General features: G+C 38.2%; 1 protein-coding gene across 12 annotated transcripts in view; it reads left to right on the plus strand.

Annotated features, from left to right (window-relative positions):
* CTBP1 (C-terminal binding protein 1) overlaps positions 1-24293 on the plus strand; it is a 274979-nt gene that overhangs the window by 168172 nt on the left and 82514 nt on the right. For 3 of the 12 annotated variants that reach the window (XM_039541224.1, XM_039541225.1, XM_039541226.1), the window contains exon 1: positions 24233-24288. The exons of 2 other annotated variants lie outside the window; for them this stretch is intronic. In XM_039541224.1, coding sequence (XP_039397158.1) covers positions 24248-24288 — 41 coding nt within the window. In that variant the 5' untranslated portion in view covers positions 24233-24247. Of the gene's footprint in view, positions 1-19857; positions 20139-23359; positions 23660-24232; positions 24289-24293 lie in introns of those variants that run through there. 7 more of the 12 variants (XM_039541233.1, XM_039541234.1, XM_039541231.1 and 4 more) reach the window with 5 other exon arrangements.

A 24293-nucleotide genomic window follows, 5' to 3' on the forward strand; every position in this document is an offset into this window, starting at 1 on the left:
ACAGAGTGACCATATGGGACATGCTGGAGGTACACTTTATAGGGGAACACAGCAGCTGCAGAGGTTGATGGGTTCAGTGCACCCTCCCCAAGGGAACCTGTTGAAGTGGGACTTGCAGAAGCTTAGAGGTCTTCATTGTCAGTTTTCTCTTCCATTATTCTGATAGGTTGGATGTTTTTGACTCAGTTTGTGGGGAGGGAAGAGCTAAGGGGCAATGACAGAGGGAACTTTTGCTTAGGGTACCCTTGAAGAGACAGGTCATTTGAAAGAGGGAAGGGAGAAGAGACCAAATATTTGTTTAAAACAAAAAAGGAACTAATAATGGCTAAGTAGAAGGGTAAGCTGAAGTGCAATTATATTAAAACAAACAAAATAAAAAACCCACACCATGAACTAATTAGATATGTCTATTATCTCATGATCATTTTGTTTGTATGTTTCATTCTTTCTCTCTTTTTGTATGTTGGCTTTTTAAATTGTAAGCTCCTTGAGACAGGGAGGGCCAATATCCTCTTATGTGTTTGACCACACTACTAGCACAATGGGGTCTGATCATAATTGGGTCTTGAGGCTCAATTGTAATACAATGAATTGATGATGATGATGATAATATAACAATATCAGAAAAAGACCTATGAGAAGGTTAAAGTCTCATTTTCAACATCAGAGTACCTCAATTACTCAACAAAAGGCAAAACATTTACTTTCTGGAGATCTGCATTCCTTATATGTTTTAACCCCAAGCACAAGTAAATAGTAGCTTCTTATTGAGTGAGACTGGTTTTTTTTATTATTAGTAGTAACACAGATTTCTTCAATTTCAACATGAAATGGGCTTCTATATGAAGAAATTTCTTGGTTCAAAATCAGACAGTTTACCAGATCTCCTTGAACATTTAAGGGTATATTTTCTCATTGCTCTGTGGTTGCATAGAACTCATTCCTCTGTTTTTTTGTAATTCTAGATTTGAGAGAGAATTTTGCTTTAAGGGTGGGATATGATAGGCGTGACCCCAAACCTCGTCGGGGAAGGTGCAGCTTTCATAGCCCCAACTCACAGGAAGTCCAAGCCAGACCTCAGAAGTGTGTTCTGTGTTGTGTGGAATGTGTTAGTCCGAAATGGCACAGGATACAAGACAGCCCTTCTCAAAGAACTCCCCTGCTTCAAGATGGTAACTGCTGGCATCACCGAGGCTTGCCAGACACAAAGTGATTAAGTCACTGTGGAAGGAGCAACCTTCCTCCACTCTGGTCATCCAGACTTCAGGGTGTTACAGTGGTTGTTAGACAATCTCTTGCACAGATCTTACCCACATGGAACCTTATCTCCTCACACTTTATGCTCAGCTTCCACTCATCTGTTCTTGTGGCTTATGCGCCAACAGAAGATCCATCATCTGCGGAAAAGGATTCATTCTATCACCAGCTAGCAGCAAAAATCTAGTCAGTGCCACATGACATGCTGCTAGTGCCCTGAAATTTCAATGCTGTGGCTGCCAGTGATTGTACAAGGTATGATTAGGTCCTTTTGTTTTGGATTCCCCAAATAACAGTGACACTTGGCTTCTGACCTTGTGTGCTACCAAAGGTTTGTCTATTATGGGGTCCTCCATAACCATCACACAACCTGGGTTTCAAACAGTGGACTTGTCATGAAAGAAATTGAGCACCCTCATCAGAAATCATTGCACAGTGAAATCTCGTTGTGTCTTTCGCACTGCAGAAGCATCAACAAATTCAGACCATAGACTAGTTGTCACTCATCTCTCACTGCATCTTCCAACTCTTTGCAAGCCAGATGTCCACCAACAGTAAAATGCCCAGCGTCTTTCCAAGGATCCTGTTAAAGCTATGAAATACACACAGGCTATCAAAGATTACATATGTGCCCTCAGTACCCTGTCAGACAATGTGGAGATTGGTTCAGTGGCAGTGTGTGATACAGTATTACATATACCACTGCAGGCAATCAGGTCATGCAACAAACCTTGACTTTCTGAAGAGGCCTTTGCTGTATTAGCAAAAAAGGCAGAAGTATGCAAGCAGAAAATGTCCAACAACGTAAATGGTTGAAAGACATTTTCAAGGCCATGGCAAAATGTGACTCTGAGATTTACATAAGTTCCTTAGCCATCAAAGCAGAGGATGTCCTAAAGCACAACAATCTTGCCTACAGAGCTACCACATGCCTGGTTGGCGACCATAAACAACCTTTCCCGTCATGAAACCAGACGGCTCTTCCTGCTCATTAATGGATGAGGTCCTGTGCAGATGGAAATCACATTATGAAAGCTTGCTGAACCATGCCTCTGATGACTGTCCAGAGCTACATGACCTGGCAAACTGTACAACTGCAGACCCAGGGACAATCGCTGAGCCTCTATCACTCGAGGATGTACGAAAGGCTATCCAAAAGATACTGAGTTGACATGCTGCTAGATCTGATGGTATTGCATCTGAGCTGCTTACCGGTGCCTTGGAACCAGTGAGCATTGGCCTGCATTAAATGTTTTTAAAAGTGGGGGCATTTGGCAGAGTACCAACAGAATGGAAAGATGGCATCACTGGTAAAGGATCTTGCCTTGAGTGTGGCAACTACAAGCCAGTCTCATTCCTGTCGGTCCCTGATCTTGCCTGGCATCACCTGTGGGGCTGCCACAGAGATTCATGGATTTGCAGAATTAAGCCAGATATGGGAACTTCACTCTACAATGCCTGGTATGATGCCATCAACCACAGTCACTCTGGCTGGCACAACAGTCCTCAGTAGGTTATGTTCATTTGATGATGATTATGTATCTAAAGCCTTTTTCTGCTTTCTCTACTTCAGGATAACACTTCAAAGTTAAGGTTACATTTTTAAAAGGAATGGGAGAAAGTGTGGAAATGTAGAGTTGGGTTCCCTACGTTATATTATTTCAGTTTAGCTTAAATATAACCATATATATGTTAACCTATCAATCCCTAAATTGTTCGGGCTATATTTACATGAGATCTTTCCTGTCTTTCCTGGTGATATCGGCAGCTGTAACCAGGTGAGCTAATAGACTTCTGGTATGAAAGTGGAAAGGGCTAGCTAGCAACAGGACATTGCCCTGGACTCTGGAACTTGCTCCCTTCCCTTGTCTGACAAACCCTGAAGATTAACAAATCCAGGCTATGCTTTAAAGCTCGTATTCTTTTCTCGAGCTTTTAGAGAAGGAGTGGAGGAGTTTAGTGTGTGCTTGTGCTATTGTTTTTATCTTATATTTATGTTGATGATGGGTAGACCATTATGTATGGTGCATTAACTCTTGTCGTGTAGAGTTTTTGTCTAAATGTTTGTGTGTTTTAATTGTATAACAATGCCTAAACCTACAGGCAGGTGCTGTAAATAAAGAAAACAGAGATATTGGCAAATTGCAGAATAGAGAGAAAGCATTAAATAAATATAATTAGAAACATACATGCTTTAACAGGAATCCACAGTTAGACCCTCAAAACTGGTTCGAGGCTTATTTCAAAGAGAAAAAGTTACCTGATTAACTCCATCACATAAGCTGATTTCTTGCATCTCCTGCCTATCAGAAGTGTAACCTAGGGATGGGTTCCTTGAAGTAGGGAGATATTTTCTCTCTCTCTCCCAGGTGCATCTTTTTGCAATAAATGTCAAAGTACATATTAGCATTTGATTAATCCATTTTATCCTTTGAAGTTACTTTAAATGTACATCAGGGGATCATCTTACTAACTTTGAAACAACATGTTTAATCAGGAACTTATTATATATCTTTTGTCCTGTGGAAAGTTAACATAATTATTTATATTTTTCTTCCATTGGTTTATAGTAAAATTCTGTCTTTCCAAAATTATAGCAACCTTGGTGCCCACTTCAAATGAATCCTTTTATTGTGGTTCAGAATGGATAAAACAAAGATCATACATTCATATCTCTTAGCATCTTTTTTTTGCTTTCCTAATGATTTTAGGTAACACCTTTTTAAAAGCACTTCATTACAATTTTAAATGGCAAAGTCACACTTTTATCCCTTTCATTTAAAAGAGACAGAAGCTTAAATAACGGAGCCATCCATCCTGACAAATTATAGATATGCTATTTGCAAATTTAAAAATACCCCAGACTTAGTGCCATTCTGGTCTTTGTTTCTTCTTCAATTCAGAACCCTATACTGGAACCTACTTAGATCCTCTCTTCTTTTAGGTGACAGTACTGCAGTTTGATCCGTGGGGGCTGAGATGATAAAGTGCAAACACATTTAATACAAAACAATTATTTTTTAATTCTATTATATCTAAAAATAGGGATTAGGAATGAAAGTGCCATCACAGTTATAACTACGCCATCTCTACTTTAACACTTCCAGACATTATTTATGTGAAAACATTTGATAATCACAGAGACACATTTTTTTCATTTGTAATAGTTTAGTTTTTATTTAATGCCAGATAAAATGCAATACATGAGTTACAGTCTTATTTAAATTGATTAAAATTGATCTCTATTAAGATGTCAGCTATGTTAATGACTATTAGCGTCATTTAAACTGATCTTCGTTTTATAGGAATATTGAATTGTTTAAACTATATAACCACACTTCAGACTTCCACTTAAGTCTTCCAATATAAGGTTACCTACATAATGCTGCACACCCTTGGTTTAAAAATTATTGTTTAACATGAAAAAGATGGCTTCCATGGAGCAAATTTTAAAGTGCAATATACTTTCTTGTTGTATCTGTACAGGTGTTGAGCAAAATATGTCATGTATGTGAATCAGTATATAATGAAGCTTTCCAAAAAGTGATTTTTGAAAATATACCAGTGAATCATGATAGTCCCATATTTGCTAATAGAGATGCTTTAGGAAATACTGCTAATTTCTGTGCGTCTACCAGATTGTGTTATGTATGGAAGAATCACAACAGATACTGCTATGTGAATATCTGTAACAAAATGGTTAAATTGTATTGTTAAATATAGGTAACCGATTTTAAAAACAGATCTAAACAGCTATCCAGTTGGTTTTTGGACACCAACATGGTTCTTACTAGCCATAATTTCTCTTTGGATAGGCTCTAACATCCTTTCCTCAAAGCACGGCAGTAGATGTTTATAAACTTTGCTAAAGTATATCTTGTAACTATAACCTTTTTCTTTTTCTGTATGAAATCTGGAAATAGATCACTAGATTAAAATTGCCCATGTTTTCCAACAGGCTAGATATACAGAACTTGTGGGGAAAAAAAATCTGAGCATCCAATTTTTTAATTAGTTACTTGATCTTTAGTAAATGAAAGGTTATGATGTATGAAGGTTAGCAATGAGAGATGCATGACAAAATGAGTTTTCATTGTGAGAGACATATGAGCAATCAATTTTTGATATAATTGAATACAAAATATTTGGTATAATATTTAATCAGATACATAAATCCAGGAAACAAGTCACATTACGCATTTTGAAAAATATGGCTTGAAAGTCATTGAATTTAAGGCATCTCTACACAGCATATCCTGATTACTGCATGCACTCATGTATGAATGCCATGTAAATCATCAATATTAATTCTAACGTAAGCACTTCATAAAAACAATTACCTGCCTACAGACTGCTCTGTTCATCCCACCTCTGTCTTCTGCACTCACCAGCTCAAGATTGAAGTAGGCTACCCCCTCTCCCCAATGAGCATACATCAGATAAAATCCACACTCCCAATCTTTATACAATTTGCCATGTTCACACTGGTGAAGAATTAATCTCTGTGAACATATAATATCTGTGCTGTTATGAAGGTAAGTGAGATCAGTCAATAGATTTGGTAATATATGCTGGTCATAGAAGTTAAAGCTATGTGAGAACAGTTTTATCTTTTATACTAACCTGTTCCAACATTTCAAAAAGCTTTGAGGAAAGAGTATGAGTAGCTGGTTTGTCATGAGCTGGAGTAGGCCTAGTGGTCTTCTCTTTAACTTGCATATAGCGGGATCCTTCTCATACTTCCACCCAAAGTTGCCTTGCTTTGGCATCAGTTTTGGCTTATATGCAAATACGTAGGGATAACTTTGCAGCTAATGTAAATGGGCACATTAACATCAGCTGAGGACCTGGTCCATCATGTAGGTAATAGCTTTCATTACAAAAGTGAGATTTAGAAAGATGCAATATATCAATAAATATGGTCAAATCAGAATAGATAGTTTTCGCATGCTGCCAGTTTAATTAATACTAAGAAATTAAAGCATATGTGATTACTCATGATATTCAGCACGAAAAATCTAGTTATGCACTAATAAACAGTAGTTTTAAGATTTTTTTGAGCTGTCCAAAACCTATATTTGTGAGTCATTCCAAATTCCATCTGAAAGACTGAATTTGTAAGTCACATCTGAATTTGGTACATTAGTCAGATTCCTAGATCAATCTCCAGTCAAGAGAAGACCAAAAAAGCATCTGTACCACCTTTGTGCTAATGAGAAGTGGTTAACCTTGCGTCTCTTAAGTATTAAGCATGGATAACTGTTAAAAGTAACTCATTAATCTGAACATGTTGTAGGGCGGGGATGTAAATGCAGCTAATGAAGAACTTGTTTTCTTAGCCAAATAAATATACTGAGCTTCTTTAACAGTCATCGAATTTAACTGGCAAAATGTGAAACAAGATGAAGAGGCCTGGCTGTGCTCAGCCCATATGACAAAGTGGGAGAGGTGCAAGGAGCTTCCACTCCTTGTAAACGCATGCAAAAGGTCGTTACACTTCCTGAGCAGGATGACTGCTTTAGGCTAGTGCTGGTGCTGGCTTCCCCGGAGAGAGTGAGGAAGGGTCAGAACTATGATCCCATCCTCCCTCTATGCTGGTCTGTGAAGCTGCATGTGTTTCTGCACCCAATTTTAGGTCTGCACAGCTGCCACTCTGCTCCTAAAAGCATTGTGCCCCAGGAGCATCTGGTGAGGTGGTGTGCCTCTGCACTGCCCCCTACAAGTAGCTCAATTGTAGTGGGATAATTTACCCTGGACAATTTGTCCTCAGATTGTTGTAATTATCTGCAATTGTAAATTTTAAAATAGTCCAACAACCAAGTTAATGTACAGTACGTTGATTTAAAACTTCATTTTAAGAGGCTATATTTTATTCCTTGAGCTACAACAAACGTTAATAAAATATGGATTTATGTTACTGAAAATCTTTCAACCTTCTAATGCAATAGTGAATTAGAGTTCATTTTGGCACACAGACCTGTGTTGTGCATTTCTATTTATTATATGCTTAATTAAAATCCCCTTAGTCTCAATTTTTACAGACTGAAAAAAACTTGTCTGGATAATAATGATTTTGTTTTATTTTCTGTAGGCTGTTCGTACATCTTTTCATTCACATCTGAGAAGCTGAAGTTAGCTTGAATTAATTATTATTTTAAAAAGTAAATAATTTCAAAATTTCACAGCAGATTTTCCATGTTTATATGTCAGGGCCAAGCCCTGATCGCACTGAAGTTAATGGCAAAACTTCCATTGAATTGAATGGGCTCGGGGTTTGATCCTTAAAGAATAAATGTTGATTTTCCAGCCTACAAAATACAGCCCCTAAAATACAGAATACAAACTGTTTTCATCATAAATAGAATTGATTGTGAATGACCCTGGACCAACCCATCATTTGTGCCTTGCTCCATGTCTCATAACTACAGTATTAAACATACAGCACTGTTAGTGCACTCAGCACTTTGGAGATCACAAAAACATGAGTTCCTTGTCCCCAGGAAGTAATCATCAAATTCCAATATTCAGTTCATAGGAGCAAACAGTTCAACTGGGAAGTTGGGGAGGCTATTTTGGAGTTGAGTTTAACATAAGAAGGATTAATGAAAGGAATGTTTTTGTAGGAGGTTGAGAGAGGGGACGATGTGCTAAATGTGGGGTCTTTTTAGTGCTTATGAAGTGGCAAAAAACCAAGAATAGTAGGAAGAAACAGAGGGCCTGATCCTTGACTTATGAGACCATTTTCAGTGCATAAAGTCACCTATGTGCAGGATCTGGGCCAAAGTACATAGCGAGAAGAGAATGCAGAGAATGGAGGGATCAAGATGAGGTGTGCACTATGGCATTAGTGATGTAATTGAGTAGTATGTAAAGAGAGTAGTCATGTAATTGAGATGAAGTTAAGCATAGTATCAAAGGTGAGGAAGAGGGAGCTGAGATATTTAGTCATTTTCATCTCATGAAAGTAGTGTTACATTGCCTTCCATCCATTGTTCTCATGAGGACTTGCTGTTTATACAAGTATGACAAGAGCCATTAGTTTTTGGATACATGAGGCTGCTCTAGCTGATGTTTCCAAAACACAGTAATTCCATTAAGGCAGGTGTTAGTCTTGTATGCTTGCAAATCTATGGGACTTCACAGTAGTAAAAGACATGGAATAAATGGAAGACCTGCTGGACTACTAAGAATTCACCAAACAGGGAGGAAGAAGAAGGAAACCCTATCAAAGATACACAGTCTGCCCCCTCACCCCCAGATACCCTTAGAAGATTTCTCTCATGGGAGAGGTGATGTTCTTTAGATCCAAGCTTTACATACATTTTTCAGGAAAGGAGGCATGAAGTGCTACTGACTCACCTACACTACCTAGCAGGGATGAATGGAAGTGTACTGAACTGGCTTTAGTCCTTCCTTTCAGAGAGTTCCTAGGGCATAGTGATAATCTATCTAGGTATTATGAGCTGTATCACTGCCTTACCTGAGCATCTTCCCAAGTATTCTATGAATTTACTCTCTCAACAAACACGCCTTTGAGGTCAGGAAATGTTATTCTCATTTTACAGGTGGGGAACCAAGGCACAGAGAATTCGTGTGAGTTACCTAAGGTTACAGTGAAATACTATGGCAGAGGTAGGAGCTGAACACAGGTCTCCTGAGTTCCACAATATTACCCTTTTCTCCTAATGATGAGTAGTCTTATCTCCATCCCAAGAGCTTTCACCAATAGAGCTCTCCAGCATCTCCCCTCCCTCTCCCAGTCCTATTCAACCCTGATGCAGATCCAGAGGAGGCGATCGTGAGCTGTCATTAACTTCAATGTCAGAAATTAAATGCCAGAAATAGATGGAAAATACCTAGTTCTAAACATCCAATAAAAGCTGCACAAGCTCCCAGGTATTTTCCAGTGCATAAGTTAGAGGATAATTTGGATGAAGGAAAGATGGTGGAGCTAAACCCAAGCAAAATGACAATGATGTTGGCATTTGAAGAATTAACTAACAGCATATCATCACCCTCAACTGAAACTATCTGTGCCCCAAATGGCAAGATGATATGTATCTCTAAAATCCTTCTGGATTCACCACATCTTCTATATACCCATAAGATATGGATACCAGAACTTCCACCTGTGGCTCAGCAGTATGCAGACCAGACGATGATTATCAACTCATTGATAATTTCCAGGGTTGACTACTTTGGAATACCAAATACAAGTACTCGTATTACTTTTAACTCCATAAGTGGTACCCTGAAGAAACAAAAGTCCTTGAAGATATAAATGGAAATAAAATACCAAGATACTTGGGTTTGTTTGGACACCTGCAGAACCAGAACTCACATTGAAGCTGAAAAACTTCTACATTTCATCTATCTACGAAGGAAGGAATTTAGGAACTAGGAGTTTGCACACCAAATCTGACTAGTGGCCCATCTATGCCAGTACCCTGTCTTTGACGCTGACCAGTATCAAATATTTCAGAGGCAAGTGCAAGAAAGAGTTTAGTGGGCACTTCTGACTAACCTGCCCGTGCAGAAAGTTTATTCCTAATTCTATCTGGCGGTGTTTGGCATGAACTCTCTCGAAAAAAATATCCTAAATTGCGATTTTTCTCATTTTCTGCATAAAGCAGTCCTTCTACACTGGAAATAAACAATTGTATATACAGTAAACAGAATATGGAATTGTAGTTTATTCTTATTCAGTGTGTAAGAATACAGTGCAGGAGAACTGTAATCTAAAGCTCTATCTTAGACTTCGCATATCACAAGCCACTTGTAATTCCTTTTTGTAGTTACCTTGATAACTAAATCCCTTGATGCTTGCATAGCCTTACATCGTACAGTTCCCGCGAGTGTAATCTATATGCTGTGTGTAATATGTAATTTTGTTCTTAAAAATTGTTCAGTGCGTTTCTTTCCCCAGTCATAGTAAGAAGAAAAAAAAAAGGGAAATACAGCATGTTAATATTAGTTCATTCTAGTGTCCTACTTGATTACTGTATACCAGGCAAAGTAGCAAATGCTCAAAGCAATTGTTCCCGTTAGTGGAATTTTAAAAGTACTAAGAGAAATCTTGATCTGTGGAGACAATACAATAATGCACAGTGACATATTTTCCTGATTTTTCCACAGGGCAAATGGAAGCTACTAATGCGCCTGTCCAAAACCATTTTTTTAAAATAGAACTGAAAGGAAACATTGGTGAACAAAACAATGGATTGAGATAGGTAGAAATTTAGACTACCCTGCAGCACACCAAAAGGGAAAAGATTCAGAAAATTTAGTATTCAAAATCAATACAGCAGCTTAAACTGCTATTTTTTAAAAAATAGCCACATTGTGCAAACATTTCACTCATGAATCTTTGACAGGTTTTATTTTGGGGGCGGGGGAGGGGAGAATAGGGCAGATAGCTATGGTAGTAAAATGTGCTGGTTGAATGTTGCAGATCTTACATGAACTGATTCTAACAAAGGAATATGGAGTCTCTGAATCCATTCTGTGCCCAGCAGTGTGTAGTCAGTGCCCTTAGGAGTCAGTTGTTCCACTGATGTATACACCGGGAATATTTGTCATCCATTGTAGTATTTTGCCTCCAGCTTTGCTAGACCCAATTTTATCTTTTCCTCTAGCAGTATAAATGATATCAGATCAGAATGGCGGCTAACTTTGGATATTTAGAGAAATAAGTATTTGAAAAATATTTATGGAGAATATGGTTAATATAAAATATATACAACTTACAGCAGTTTAACTCGATTAATATAGTAAAATTGCTTTTGGAATGTGTTTGTTATGTATGAATACTTGATATCTTTGTGGCTAGATGTTTGGGAAATAATAGACAATTACCTTTTAAGTGTCAGATTACATGCAAAGCCCAGAGAATATATTGTGAGAAATAATTCTGACAAATCACCAAAAATACCTCTGTTCTATGAGCATCATGTCAGCCCTGTGTTGCAGAAGTGTGTGTTGATTAGGAAAACATTCCGGGTAATTTTGGGTGAAGCAAATGATTTATTTGTATTTGTCCCATTTACATTTTTTTAAAGAGAGAGAAATTAAGGAGTTAGGTGAGGCAGAGGGTAATTGCCCAGACCTTTAGTCTGGAGACTAGGCTCAAATCAGACTTGGGTCATAAATGAGATGAGTTAGATGACCTCAACCTAGTGCCTGGTAGACATCTGTCCACCTCACAAAACCTCCATAGATTTCAGCACAATTGGAAATCTCTTTTCGGGAGAGGTTCAGGACTAGATTGAAAGTCCTTGGCTCTGGTTTTGATTTTAAGAGTGCGCACACACATACCAAAAAAAAAAATCCTTCTTTTTTCTTCTCAAACCACTAAAAAAAATTGAGAAGGGAGTTGTGGAGCAAACATAAAAGGTAAATTGATCAAACTACTCTATTTGAAATGAATAGGTTTTTTTCTTATACAAACCATTTATTATCTCCATGAATTATTGCTTACTCTTCTCTTGTTATAGTTCTTTCTGATGTAGGTTGCTCTGTAATGTTAATCATGTAGGTGCAGCCTCTGGGAAAGACATAAACTTTAACCTTTCTGGGTCATGGGTCTCAGAAGCCACTTTAGTTAGAGATCAGCACAGAACAAGCATATTCAAACTGTTCTCTCTTGTTTCCAGGTCTCCTACTGCATTGCAGGAAGAGCTAATATAGTCATGTATATGTTAGTTACATACATTTATTTATTATTATGATTCAGTAGATTATATTGTCTACCAAAAATGCATCCAAATTATACTTATCTATAAGGTAGCCATTATATCTGTAAGGTACCTTGTACTATTCCCAAGGTGTAACATGCATAGCAAATCATTTTAATTAAAAACATTACAAACCTGTTCCCAAAGACAAACTAGTATTTCCTTTTTATGCCTGCACGTCTGGTTGCCTGAACTTTGCTGCTCCTATCGTGCTGTACAAGCATTTACTATGATCCCGCAGTTTGGTGTACAAACTAATACAAATTAACAAAGTGATTCTCAGATCAATAGGTATTCAGTTCTTCTGGACTGAGGAGTACATAGGGCCAAGATAGCACCTCAGAATTTGGGAGAGGAAGGGAACGGTATTAGAGGTAAAAGCTAATGAACTCTAAGATGTTTTGTAGAACAGGTTGTTAAAGTAAAATCTTTCAAATACTGACTTGCTCACTGCTTTGTTAGTGGCATTAGTGCCACTGATACTAATTGTTTTAATAATGTATATTTGTGACCTGCCGTGCAACATGTCAAATGGATACAGCCCTATAGTGATCAAGTAGAAAGTAATATATACTCTATTGCTTTATAGACAGCATGTATATTAAAATAAATCAGGTCTATAGTGATGAAGTAAATGAAGAAAATGTAAGCAGGAAGATGAATAGTATGGTTCAGTCATTACACCTGTATTTAGAAGTTAAGACCATTCCTTGATTTTATATTAATTTTAAAGGGTAGATTAATATTTTTAGTATTTATTTTACAGCTTTTTGTTTACAGCAGTTTCAAATACTAGATTTCAACTCTAGTATTAAATTTCTTTTGAGAGCTCTCTACACTAAGCAGAAAACTGTTATAAGAAACCATTGTTTGGAACACTTTCATCTTGCAACACTTGTACAAAACCTTGCATCCACAAACAACAAAATAGTTGTTTCAGGCATTTTGCAAGTCTTTAGTTTTGCAACACCTGGAATCGAGTCTTTAGCCTAGGTCTTCCTGAATGGTGCACTTCCTAGTGTTTTTTTCCCCCAGTGTGTATAGGAAATCACAAGTGTTGTTCCAGTTCCACAAACTCTTCAAAATCCATCCCACACTGCAGTGCCTAATTTTTGAAAAATGCTCCAAAGTTCCTGTTACCATCAACAGTACTGGGCATTATGAGACAGCAGTTTCACGAGTCCAGAAGGCACTTGTACAACAGTGATTATAAGGTGCACTGCCTGTCAATGCAACAAAACAGTTCTGTCAAATATGGTATTGCTGTGTAGATGGGCTAAATCACAGCAAGGACAGCCACTCAGCAAATAACTTCATTAAATCAGTATCCCTGCAGCTGTTTCTTTGCTTTGTGAAGACAGGCCCTTATAGAGTTTAGACAGTAATAAAGTTAAGATAAAAAAGTGTTCCTTACTTTTAACATACTGCAGTGATACGCTTCATGCACTGACTTATTCTCTAATGCAAAGTACTATAGAGTAATTGGCAATAAATACTACTAGTAAACAAATTGGTATCAGTGATCACCCATTCTCTAAGGTGCCACAAGGACTCCTTGTTCTTTTTGCTGATACAGACTAACACGGCTACCACTCTGAAACCTACTTTCATAATAAGACATTACTGGACCTAAGTAAGAATGGCAAGGCCAATCCCTGTGTTTGTAGGGCTGTGTAGGACAGCAGCCTATTTAGTTCTTTCATTACATTATTCAAAAATTCAAAGCTAACATTTTCAATATACATGGAGGACACAAAGTTACAGTACCATCTTGTAAATGATTGTATATATTGATTTTCTTTTAGTTTGTAATTGTTTCTTAGAGGCATTGCATAGCAATAAGGATTTCTCTTAGCTTCCTTTTCAGCAATCAAGGCTGTAGTTGGGGGATGAGTGGGTAAAAAGACACACAAGATTCTACTTTCATTTGTTTCTGTTATTAAAAAAGAAAGGAAAGATAGACTCCCCAAGAAAACATCTTCCCTTGGAATGCATGACTACTAGCTAAATGAATACCTGGGGGCAGAGCAAGGCATGTGTGTGTGTGTGTGTGTAATGTTGTATATTTATGTTATGCTGGTATATATATACGCACACTATAGTGTTTGTGTGTGTGTGTGTGTGTGTGTGTGTGTGTGTGTAGACAATAATTTTGCATATCTGTAAAATATTAAATCTCCTCATCTGTTACAACTGTAGACTGGACCTTTTATCATATGCTGCTTTTTGCTATTATTTTTGCCTCCGTGTGGTTTTCCTATTTATTTAGGCCCAGGGGAGTGGGCAATTCAGAATTCTCTTATTTATCGTAAATTATGTTTGCTCTTGTGTATAATAATCTATGAATATTTTTTAAAGAGGCAAGGAAAAAAGATAAGAATTAGTAAAGCACTTCTGTGCTATCAGATTTCAGTACTCATTTCTACTGTAGCTCACTAAATACAGTACTTGAAATAATTATGTAATTATCTCTGGATGGGGTTCATTGTCATTTTAAATAACCAAAACACACTGATGTCACGGTGTCAAATATCTACAAATGCTATGTCTACTGTAATATTTGAGTTAATAACAGTAGCTGTGAAGTCAGTTTTCTGCATCCATACAGATTTAGGTTGTGATCTAACCATTATTTCAGTTTTGGGTTGGACTTGATCAGTCAGTACTTCAAAAGGAGAATGCCAAAGAAAACCTGGGGTGTTTCAGGAAGTGGTGCGGTGATTCAGTAGTTGGCAGCCACTTAGTGTTAGTACTGTGTTTGCTGGAAATGCTGTTGGTCATAAGGGCACTGTTTTGTTGGAGAAGCTATTTTCCTAGAGGAGATGAAAAATCAAGATTTTGGTTATATGGTCAGCAAGAATCCCAAGTACTTTTCACCAGGGTAGAGTAGTTAGCCCTAGTATCAGATAAACATATAGTCCATATTGGAGAGTTACATTCTGCCTCCTCAACGTCAACTGAAGTTTCAGTTGGATATATTTCATACTCAGGGCCGGCTCCAGAGCAGCAAGCAGGTTCTTGGGGTGGCCAACGGAAAGGGGAGGCACGTCCGGCTCTTTGGCAATTCAGCGCACTCCCCCCGCCGCTTGGGGCGGCAAAAACACTGGAGCCGGCCCTGTTCATACTCTACTATAACTTTTACCTTCTTCTGGCTCCTTGGTATATAAACTTGGTTACGCTAAACTTTAAGAGTATTAGTGGACATAAGTAGGCCTGAGTCTAAGATAGTATAAGAAAAACTAAGTTGCACCACTGACATATTTCAAAATTTCATCCTCCAGGTCCCCTGAGTCCTCAGCTTCTACTGAGACTACCAACAAAATTGTAGACACACCCCAATAGAAACTTGCTTGAGGCCACTTACTCATTTCACATAGGCCCCCGAAGAGCCATTAGATAGTAACTCTTTCTGCCCCTACTAGGGTTACCAGATGTCCTGATTTTATAGGAATAGTCCTGATTTTGGGGTCTTTCTTATATAGACTCCAATTACCCCTCCCCCCATCCCGATTTTTCACATTCACTGTCTGGTCACCCTAGCCACTAGCAACCTGAACTGAATTCAAAGAGGTAGAGGTTCTAGAGTTGTTATAGCTCATTACAAACCTTCTGGATTTTTAGTCTCTTCAAATGGGTTCAATTTTTCATTGTGCCTTTATGTAATTTTACTCGCTATTTCTGTGTATATGGAGTACATCATAACAAAGAACATCTGTTTTACACTGTTGTCATTTTAAAAAAAAAATCACTCATTGAAAACAGATCAGTGTGGGACTGAATCTGTCAACCATACTTACGCTGAGTAATCCCACTGATGTCATATTTGAGAAGTAAACTACTGTTCAATGCTAGCATGCCAGAATCTTCCTCTATGGAAGTAAATGTATTGGCAATTCATTTTGTTAAAGTATCATTTTCTTTCATTATATATAACAGAATTTTCTAATATGAGATTTCAATCTTGGACTGGACAGTTGGATTGGCGGTCAGACCCACATGACTGTGGGCCCATCCTAGGCTTTTTTTCCTTTTAATGCCTAAACCTGTTTCTTTAAGGGCTTCGCTGGCACCAACAGCCTCAGTCTGCTGTCTCTGCAATTCATAGAGATTTGAACAAGCTCCAGTTTCTCTGTCAGCAGAGGGATAAAAATTGGTCCTCTCACAGATACAAACCTTCCAGGGATAATAGGGAGCTTCAGTTCTGGACATAGGTACAGTTGAAAATGCTATTTCTCCTCTGCCTCAAATAACGCCAAGTCCCAAAGAAGATTTGCCGGTCCAGAAGGGACTCAGTCATATGGGGCAGGCTGCAATTGTATCTTCAGGTCTGGACCTTTTCCACTATGAACAGATGGGCAATGGATGTCATCCAATCACAGTTCTCTGTAGTTTTCTTCTCCCCCTCAGCCATAACTTCTCTTCTTCTTCAACCAGAACACAAGCCTTCTTAGGGATAGATAGTTCACAAACTCCTCTTGATTGGAGCTATATACTCCGTACCCTTGGGTGAGTTTACCCAGCGAATTGATTCCTGTTACTCCATGGTAATCAATAAAAGTGGATGATTTAATCCCATCCTGACCCTGTGTTTTTAACTCTCTTATGAAGAGGGAAAGAATGAGGTTGGAGACCTTTAATCTAGCAATGCACTTAATGTCGCATCACAGTCTTTTGTGATTATTGGTGTAAAGGAAACATAACTCCATTTCTTAATTCATCCAGCACATCATAAGCTTTTCCATTTCTGTATTGGCAATTCATATTTCCAGAAGAGTCCCCAGAGTATTTACTGATCTTGGCGATACTCGTTGCATCTTTGAGAAGGGAGTGAATCCATATTTTCCATTACCTGGATGATTTGCTAATACTAAAGAAAACTGAACTTCATCTTAATCAAACGGAATTTTAATCTGTTTCTGAGAATTCATTGAGCCTCCGTTTCTACAGTTAGCCAAGGTCCCTCTATATTATCTGACCCCTAAATTGACTTTTCTTATTGCCAACACCTCTTTTTAAGAGTCAATGGCCTTCTTAGTAACTGATTCTACCTTCATTTTTTCACTTACAAATTCATCCCCAGAACCATTCCAGAATTGCTCCCCCAAGTGGTCTTCCCCTTTCATGTTAACAAGAAAATCTTAACTTCCTCCTGTTGGAAACTCTCCCCATCAGAGGAAGTTGTCATCTTTTCTTTAGATGTCACTAGAGTTAGCACATATTATCTACATGGGACAGCTTCTAATTTCCTATGGGTATAGTAAGAAAGGTCTTGAAAACCATTAAATTCCATTGGGTTGGGTTACAGATCAAGGAATCTCAAGAAAATAGAGTTTTGGCTTTTTGGGGCGGGGGGGAATGTAATTTTTAAAGAGACATGGCCATATTAAAATCATAGTTTTAAATAACTGTCCTACTTGTATTGCATATAATATCTTTGATTATTGAAATTATATTTTTAACTTTCACCATTTATACTGTTACTTTACTTTTTTTGCATTTCACTCATCTTGAACAATGAAAATAGACCAATCAATTGTACTTTTATTAAAACCAGGGATGGTCTAGACAGTATTTGGTCCTGCCATGAGGGCAGGGGACTGGACTCAGTGACCTATCGAGGTCCCTTCCAGTCCTAGAGTCTATGAATAACCTGTTTTACTTTCTGATTTTATGCATTAGGACAGTTTTTCCAATTTTGGGATTAATACTGTTAGGGAAATGCTTGAATCACAAATAATTGCTTGAAATAATTGTTTTAAATCTCATTACAAAATTTCTATTAATATTATGTTTTCAAGCCTTTTGGTTAGTTTAGTTTGTTTACAAGTCTACATTTGAGCCCTGCTTTACCCAACAGCATTCTGTTTCTGGAGGAACTGCATATGAGAGATCCCCATGGTACTGTCATGAATTATTACCCATAAAAGTTATGATATTTAATTTAAATGTTAATTGTAAATTTCATGATTTCAAAATTTTGTGACAGTCTTAAAATGACTGAAACATTAAAATTCATCTGAACAGTGCAAGTTTTATAGTGAGGCAAAGTGAGGCCTGTGTGAAATACCCAGCAGTGATACAGTAGAATAAGAAAAGTTAGTATGTTAGTGCAACATGGGGCAGGTATATCTGAAATAAATTCCATCACAAAAACTAAAAACATTGTAGAACCCCATTCTTCATATTAAAATTAATCACAGAATATGTTGGGTCACTGCTAAAATACAATACATAAAACTTCCTCCTTCAGCTACCTTCTGAGAAAGCTCATTTGTGTATTCTAATTTGTGAATAACCCAAGGTCATGCGCTTGTGATTAGGTCTATTCCTGCGGAATGTCTCATGCTTAATTGAAACATACAACTCTTAACAGATATACTTCTCTTAAACAATATATTATCCCCCTACAGCATATGCACTCATTGTGCAAGAAAAGCTGACTCTTAAGAAGCAAAGAAACTGATTTTGGTGACCTGGAAAATCCAACACCACTCAGTATTGAAATATAGTTAAATATGTTGTTAAATAGAGCTACCATTGAATAAATGTCATAGGACTACCATATCAGAATGCACTACTGCAAAATACTATTGCTATAATCAAAGATTTCACAGAAAATATTAAATTTTGTGGACATTTCTCATATACTGGGCATGTGCTGATTATAGTCTGTGATTGAAGGATCAGTGAGCGTATACAAGGTAAGAGGGGTGGAGCCTGGTTTGGAGTCAGCTGGTCTGCTCTTGGTTTCCTCATAGTGAGTCTACAACCAGACCACCAAGACCAGTATAAGAGAGAAGAGAAAAGAAAACACTGGCTTCTTGTTTCAGCTGCAAAAAACCACCACTTTTTTCCCCCTTTTTCTTTCTCCAGCTGACCCTCCCTCCCCACAAGTCCTCAGAAAAAAACATGATTATTAATAAAATAAAGCTCTAATAACTTAAAAGGTGGTGAGGTGTCTTTGTTTCTCTTTTCAGGTATGTCCTGATGCTTATCGAGTACATTATTCATATTATTCATATTATTCATATCCCTCTGCTGACAGAGAAACTGGAATAAAAACACAAATTTTTCTGTGGGAAAAATATAGCATTACTTACAATCCATGTCATTTGTTAGCCTGCCTACAAACAAAAAGAAAAGAGCAAGTGCATGAGTCCCTTTGTGAAGTAGCGTAGAGAATACCAAACTGTAGTATTAATAACCTCCTGTTATTGAATACTCCATCTGTTCCTCATGCCAACTTATCCTCACTTAGAGCACTCCCCTTGTCATAATATTTTGTACCACACTCCCCTCCCTGAAACAACAGTTCCTCTTTAGAACAACATTTGCCCAGTTGTGCAACCCCACTGAGAAAATGGTCTTGGTTGTATCTGTTTCTCATGTTTCCCTGGTAAAAATATTATTGAATTCTACTTCTACTTCTGATGTTGATTGTGCTATTAATTATTCCTCAAGTTATCTTCATACCCATATTGGCAATCATAGAGACTCCTGTAACAGATAAATACACCTGTCTGGCAATGCCTGCTTGTATTGTTGCATAGTACTTACTTAATCATGCTGTAATTTTAGTGTTGCAACAATAATATATGTTCTCTTCATGTTGCAACTTATAGCTGTAAACTGATATTTGCTTCAGTATTTTCATTATTCTGCCATTTATTAACATGCACAAATGTCAATAAAACAACTAACCACTAGAAATATATTTTTCAAGTCCCACATGAATAACTCAGGCCCAGATTGTGCCCTAGTGATAGATAAATGGGAGGCAGTTGGGATTGGGCTCACTGGGAGAATGCATATCATCCATTTCTGCTGAGCTCTCACTGGCCCCCAGTGCTGCAGGAGGAAAGGTCGTAGAGCTCCCCTCCTCACTGGAGAATGCCCTGAGACAGGAACCACCTGGCAAGGCCTGGGCGGAGCCAAACTACCAGGGAGTTGGGGCTGAGATGCAAGGGCCTGCTATGGAAGCGTAGGTGCTTCACTTGTGTTCCCAACAGTTTCTTGAGATCCAAAGCATTTGGAGGCTGGACCCTCGCTTTTTTCCATGGGACACAAGAATGCAGAGGAAATTCTGTGGAAGGAACCACACAAAGTTTCCAGCTCCCTAAGTGTGTAGGAGCATGATCTGGACATCAGGTTTGCTGTGTTATTATTATCAATGTACAGTAAATTACTATGACAACTATCTAATAGGTACTTCCGACTATTTGTGTTAGGTACTTCTAATATACCTATTACCATGGCATCTAAGTGCAATGAAACCATTCCAAAGCATTGAAGGTGGTCACAAAGGGCTGTAATCTTGTCTATTCCTTTCCCAGTGGCAGGAAATCACCCAGGAGCCTAAGGTTTAAAGGCGCAGTAATGATATCATAATGATCATCCTGGAAAAGTATTAAATCACATAGGAGGAGATGGAGTAACTTTGATTAATTCAACTGACATGGAATAACACAGCAGGCAGAGATAAATACAGCAAACTCACTTCCTCTTAATGAATGAATTTTCCTCACTGAAACCCAGAGGGTGGATTGGAGTTGAAAGTTCCTGGATAATGAATGGCCTGATCCTGCTTCCATTGAAGCCAATGGAAGCTTGGCAATAGACTTCAATTGCAGCAGGATCAGACCCTCAATTGCAAGTGTGTGTGTGTGTGTGTACAAACACACAAACACTAGAAGTAAAGTTACATTTTAATCCAATCAAATCCTGACACATTTTCCTCTTCCTTTTCATACCCTTAAAATGTAGATTGTTACCTTAAGTTTGTAAAATCTGCAACCTGTTTTTTGTGTGCACACTTGTCAGAGGGGGGAAAAAATACCGTACTCCAGAAACTGGTTTCTCCAGCTTGTTTACAGTGCTCTGTGTACTGCAGATACAAACCTGGTGGTTTATTTTTGGAAAGCGATACCGTGGTCAGTTTTCATTTGTCAGAGATTTCTGTTCAAAGAAAATCTTTCCATTTCTAGCATTGGTTCTTGGCTGAAACATGAAGCATTTTGAAATGTGAGCTAAATTGATAGTGTAATTAAAGTTTGTAAAATGATTAAAATAATAGACTCTACTCTCTGACTTGTAGGCAGAAAAAAGGAATGGACTCTAGAAAAGGTGGTCGCTATTTATGAATCAGATAGATCCATGGTTACAGCTCCGTCCAAGTAAATGATTAGGCCTGCAAGTGCACGGCCATTATGCCAGTTAATTGTATTCTTCATAGATCCCTTCCACATACAGTTTAGTGTGTACTGCATTATGCAAGTCAGCTGACCAAGCCAGGCACTAGATCTTTGCTAAATCTTTAGTTTTCCATCCTCCTCCTAAGCTTCTTTCATGAAGACAATAATTGGTAACATTTTCCTTGCGTAGGTATATTTTAATTGTGAATACTTCTGATTGCAAATTTGTGGTAAGGAAGACACGATGAATAGTTTGGACAGTTTTAATTTTGACTGTATTATTGTATCTGCAAGTTAGTGGAGTTCTTTATATTGAAACTTTCATTAACAAGGGAAGATAATTTTAAAATAGAAAAAACTTTGCCTCATGTATACAACAGATTAATTTATGAACCATAATATTGGAGAAAATATTACATGTATGTTGTAATAGATGTAATGTGATGTATAGGGCACTGGTGAAATTCACCAGGTGTGTGGGTTTTTTCCACTGACTTCTATCATCATTATCATTAAAGTCAGGGCTGGTAGTGCCACTTGTTGTTGTTAAGGTCCTCTGACACTTCCTATTATAACACCCTGTTTTCAGTTGCTTACAACTTTGGCAAACTTTAACCATTTGGGCTGAAATTTTACATGCTGGGTGTCTGCCTCAGGCATTTTTGAAAGAAAAAAAAATCAGTCAAAATGGTTCAGCCGTTTCTGAGAACAAGAGTAGGGAAAATATTTCTCTGTTTTGCTGATGTTAAAAAATTCCAACAACTTTTTATTTGGAAAGCTGTGTAGCAGGAAATTTGGCAGGTGGGTTGGCCTTTGTGTCAGCACTTCATACATGATCAGTAGAGTCATCTTAGATTTTAACAGATATATTCCCTGTGCAGCCTTAATTCACCCCAGGTAGTATGCATTATAATACAGTCTTTAATTATAGGATCACATAGTATTTTTTTTCCCCACAGGACCTCTGTCTCATTCATTTCTAAGGAAGCATCTGCTTATGGATTGAATCAGTGTTGTGTAGCAAAGGAGACTGTTTGTTGTTGGACCCTTGCCTCATTTGTTGTGGAAGCTGGAAGGTGTGTAGTGAATGAAGGAAGGGGACTGCAGAAAAATGAAGGGTGGCTTCATGATCAAGGTAGTTGAATGCTGCTTTAGAGAATTGGGATTGTAGCCATGTCTTTGCCACAGATTTCCTATATGATGCCACTCAAATTACTTAAACCAAACTTTTTACAGGTAGTCGCTAATCGTATGTTCTCAATTTTCTGGTTGTCTGATTTAAGACCCTGGTGTCTGATTTGCAGAAGGGCCGAGCGCTCTGTGGGAGGTGTACTATAAAGCTAAGTATCCTGAAAAATGAGGTGCTAGGTGTCTCAAATTGAGCACTAAAGTTAGTGGATACTTTTTACTTTAATCTCTCTGTGCCTCACTTCTCCATCTGTAAAATGGGGACAGTAGCCCCTCATCTCACCAGGGCATCATGGAAATAAATTGATAAAGCTTGAGCTGAAGAGCCAGGGTCTCTAGATGACAGCTGTAACAGACCCATGTTTTGTGTGGACCAGACACAGAAGAGGGAATGCAAAGCACAGCGATTAAGTGGGCATTTTAGAATTAGGATTTGGCTCATAAGATACATTTTGTCCTAATTTTGCCCTCACACTGGTTCATTCCCATTTCAGTCAGTCGACGTCCCACAAGGTAACTGAAGGCAGAACTGGGCCCTAATTATTTACAGTATGAGCCACTGAAAGGGGTCTATAAACTAAGATATATTTATTCTTATTTGCCATTAGGGTGGGGCCATTAGAAAATAAGAAATTATTTATTTTAAAATCGTCCTTCATGTATAGGGGAGGGGGAGAAATCCTCAACCAAATTGCATAATAAAATGCAAGAATATAAAAAGGCATTATTCAGAACTTGTTCTGGGGGTCTAAAGAGAAAACACATCCAATAGTTATGCTGTGAAACTTTCAAACAGCGCAGTTGCTAAAATATAGCTAAATAACTCAGTTTTGCTATGCTATACAAGTAATTCCAGGTTCCCTGTGTGTGTGTGTGTGTGTGTGTTTCCCCGTCTGTTGCTAATAAGCAACTGTGAACATGTGTTCCCCAATTGCTTTTGTTTTGAAATTGACGGAGGGACAGCCGCGCTTAGCGATTTTCGCTTTCTCCCTCCCGTCCGTTTTCCTTTTGACTGCACTTCCGTGCTTGGAAACAAGAGATTCGTTTTGTCTGCCCTAAGCTCCGCCTGCCTTGCCTCTCCCACTTTCAGAGACAGCGGCGCTGGGGCTGTGTGTGTGTGTGTGTGTGTGTGTGGCTGCGTGTTACTTCGGGGGGAAATAGAAGTAGCCGCCATATGCTTAGGATTTTTTTTTTCTTGGTGTGACATTGGACTGAAGTTCTCTTTGTAGAGAGCCCGGACAGCCATCTCAATGGGAAGTTCTCATTTGCTAAACAAGGGCTTGCCTCTAGGTAACGATTTCACTGTCTATTTTGTTCAGATTTCCTCGGCGAGATTGCTTGAAAGAGGCAGCGGTGTATGTGTGGACATAAAGGCTCGCTCTGCTTCTTCCCCTCCCATCCCCCTCCCTTCGCTGCCTGCTCGCTTTGTGTGTGTGTGTGTGTGTGTGAGTGAGTGATTTTGATCTAGACTTGTTAGCGAATATACGGTTATTTGTAATGAGAGGTGCGGATGGCCAGACATTGTCTGTCGAGCAACTTTGCCTAGTAACTGCTGGAATCGAGAGATTTTTTTTTTAAAAAAAAAATCTAAACAGCAGACTCGGTGAAGCCTAGTTAAGGGACTCGAACTTGGCTGTTGGTCTGTTTCACCCTTAGGAAACAAAAGTCTGTACCAAAATAGCCTTAAATCTGTATCCATGATTTTAATTTTCCCCCACCCCCCATGCTCAGGGATTAAACAGTGGCTTGGCTTCTAACTGCAGTAAAATGCAGGTAAAATGCCATGTAGTAAAAGCTGTGCTAATTTTTCAATAAACAGGAAGTTAAAAGCATTTTATTACTGTAAAAAACAAAACTGTTTAAGGCCTGAATGTTGAAATGACTTTGCCAAGTGTGAGGACAGGTTATTTATTTGTAAGGTAAG

Source organism: Mauremys reevesii, linkage group 5 (assembly GCF_016161935.1).
Source record: "Mauremys reevesii isolate NIE-2019 linkage group 5, ASM1616193v1, whole genome shotgun sequence".
Taxonomy (NCBI): domain Eukaryota; kingdom Metazoa; phylum Chordata; order Testudines; family Geoemydidae; genus Mauremys; species Mauremys reevesii.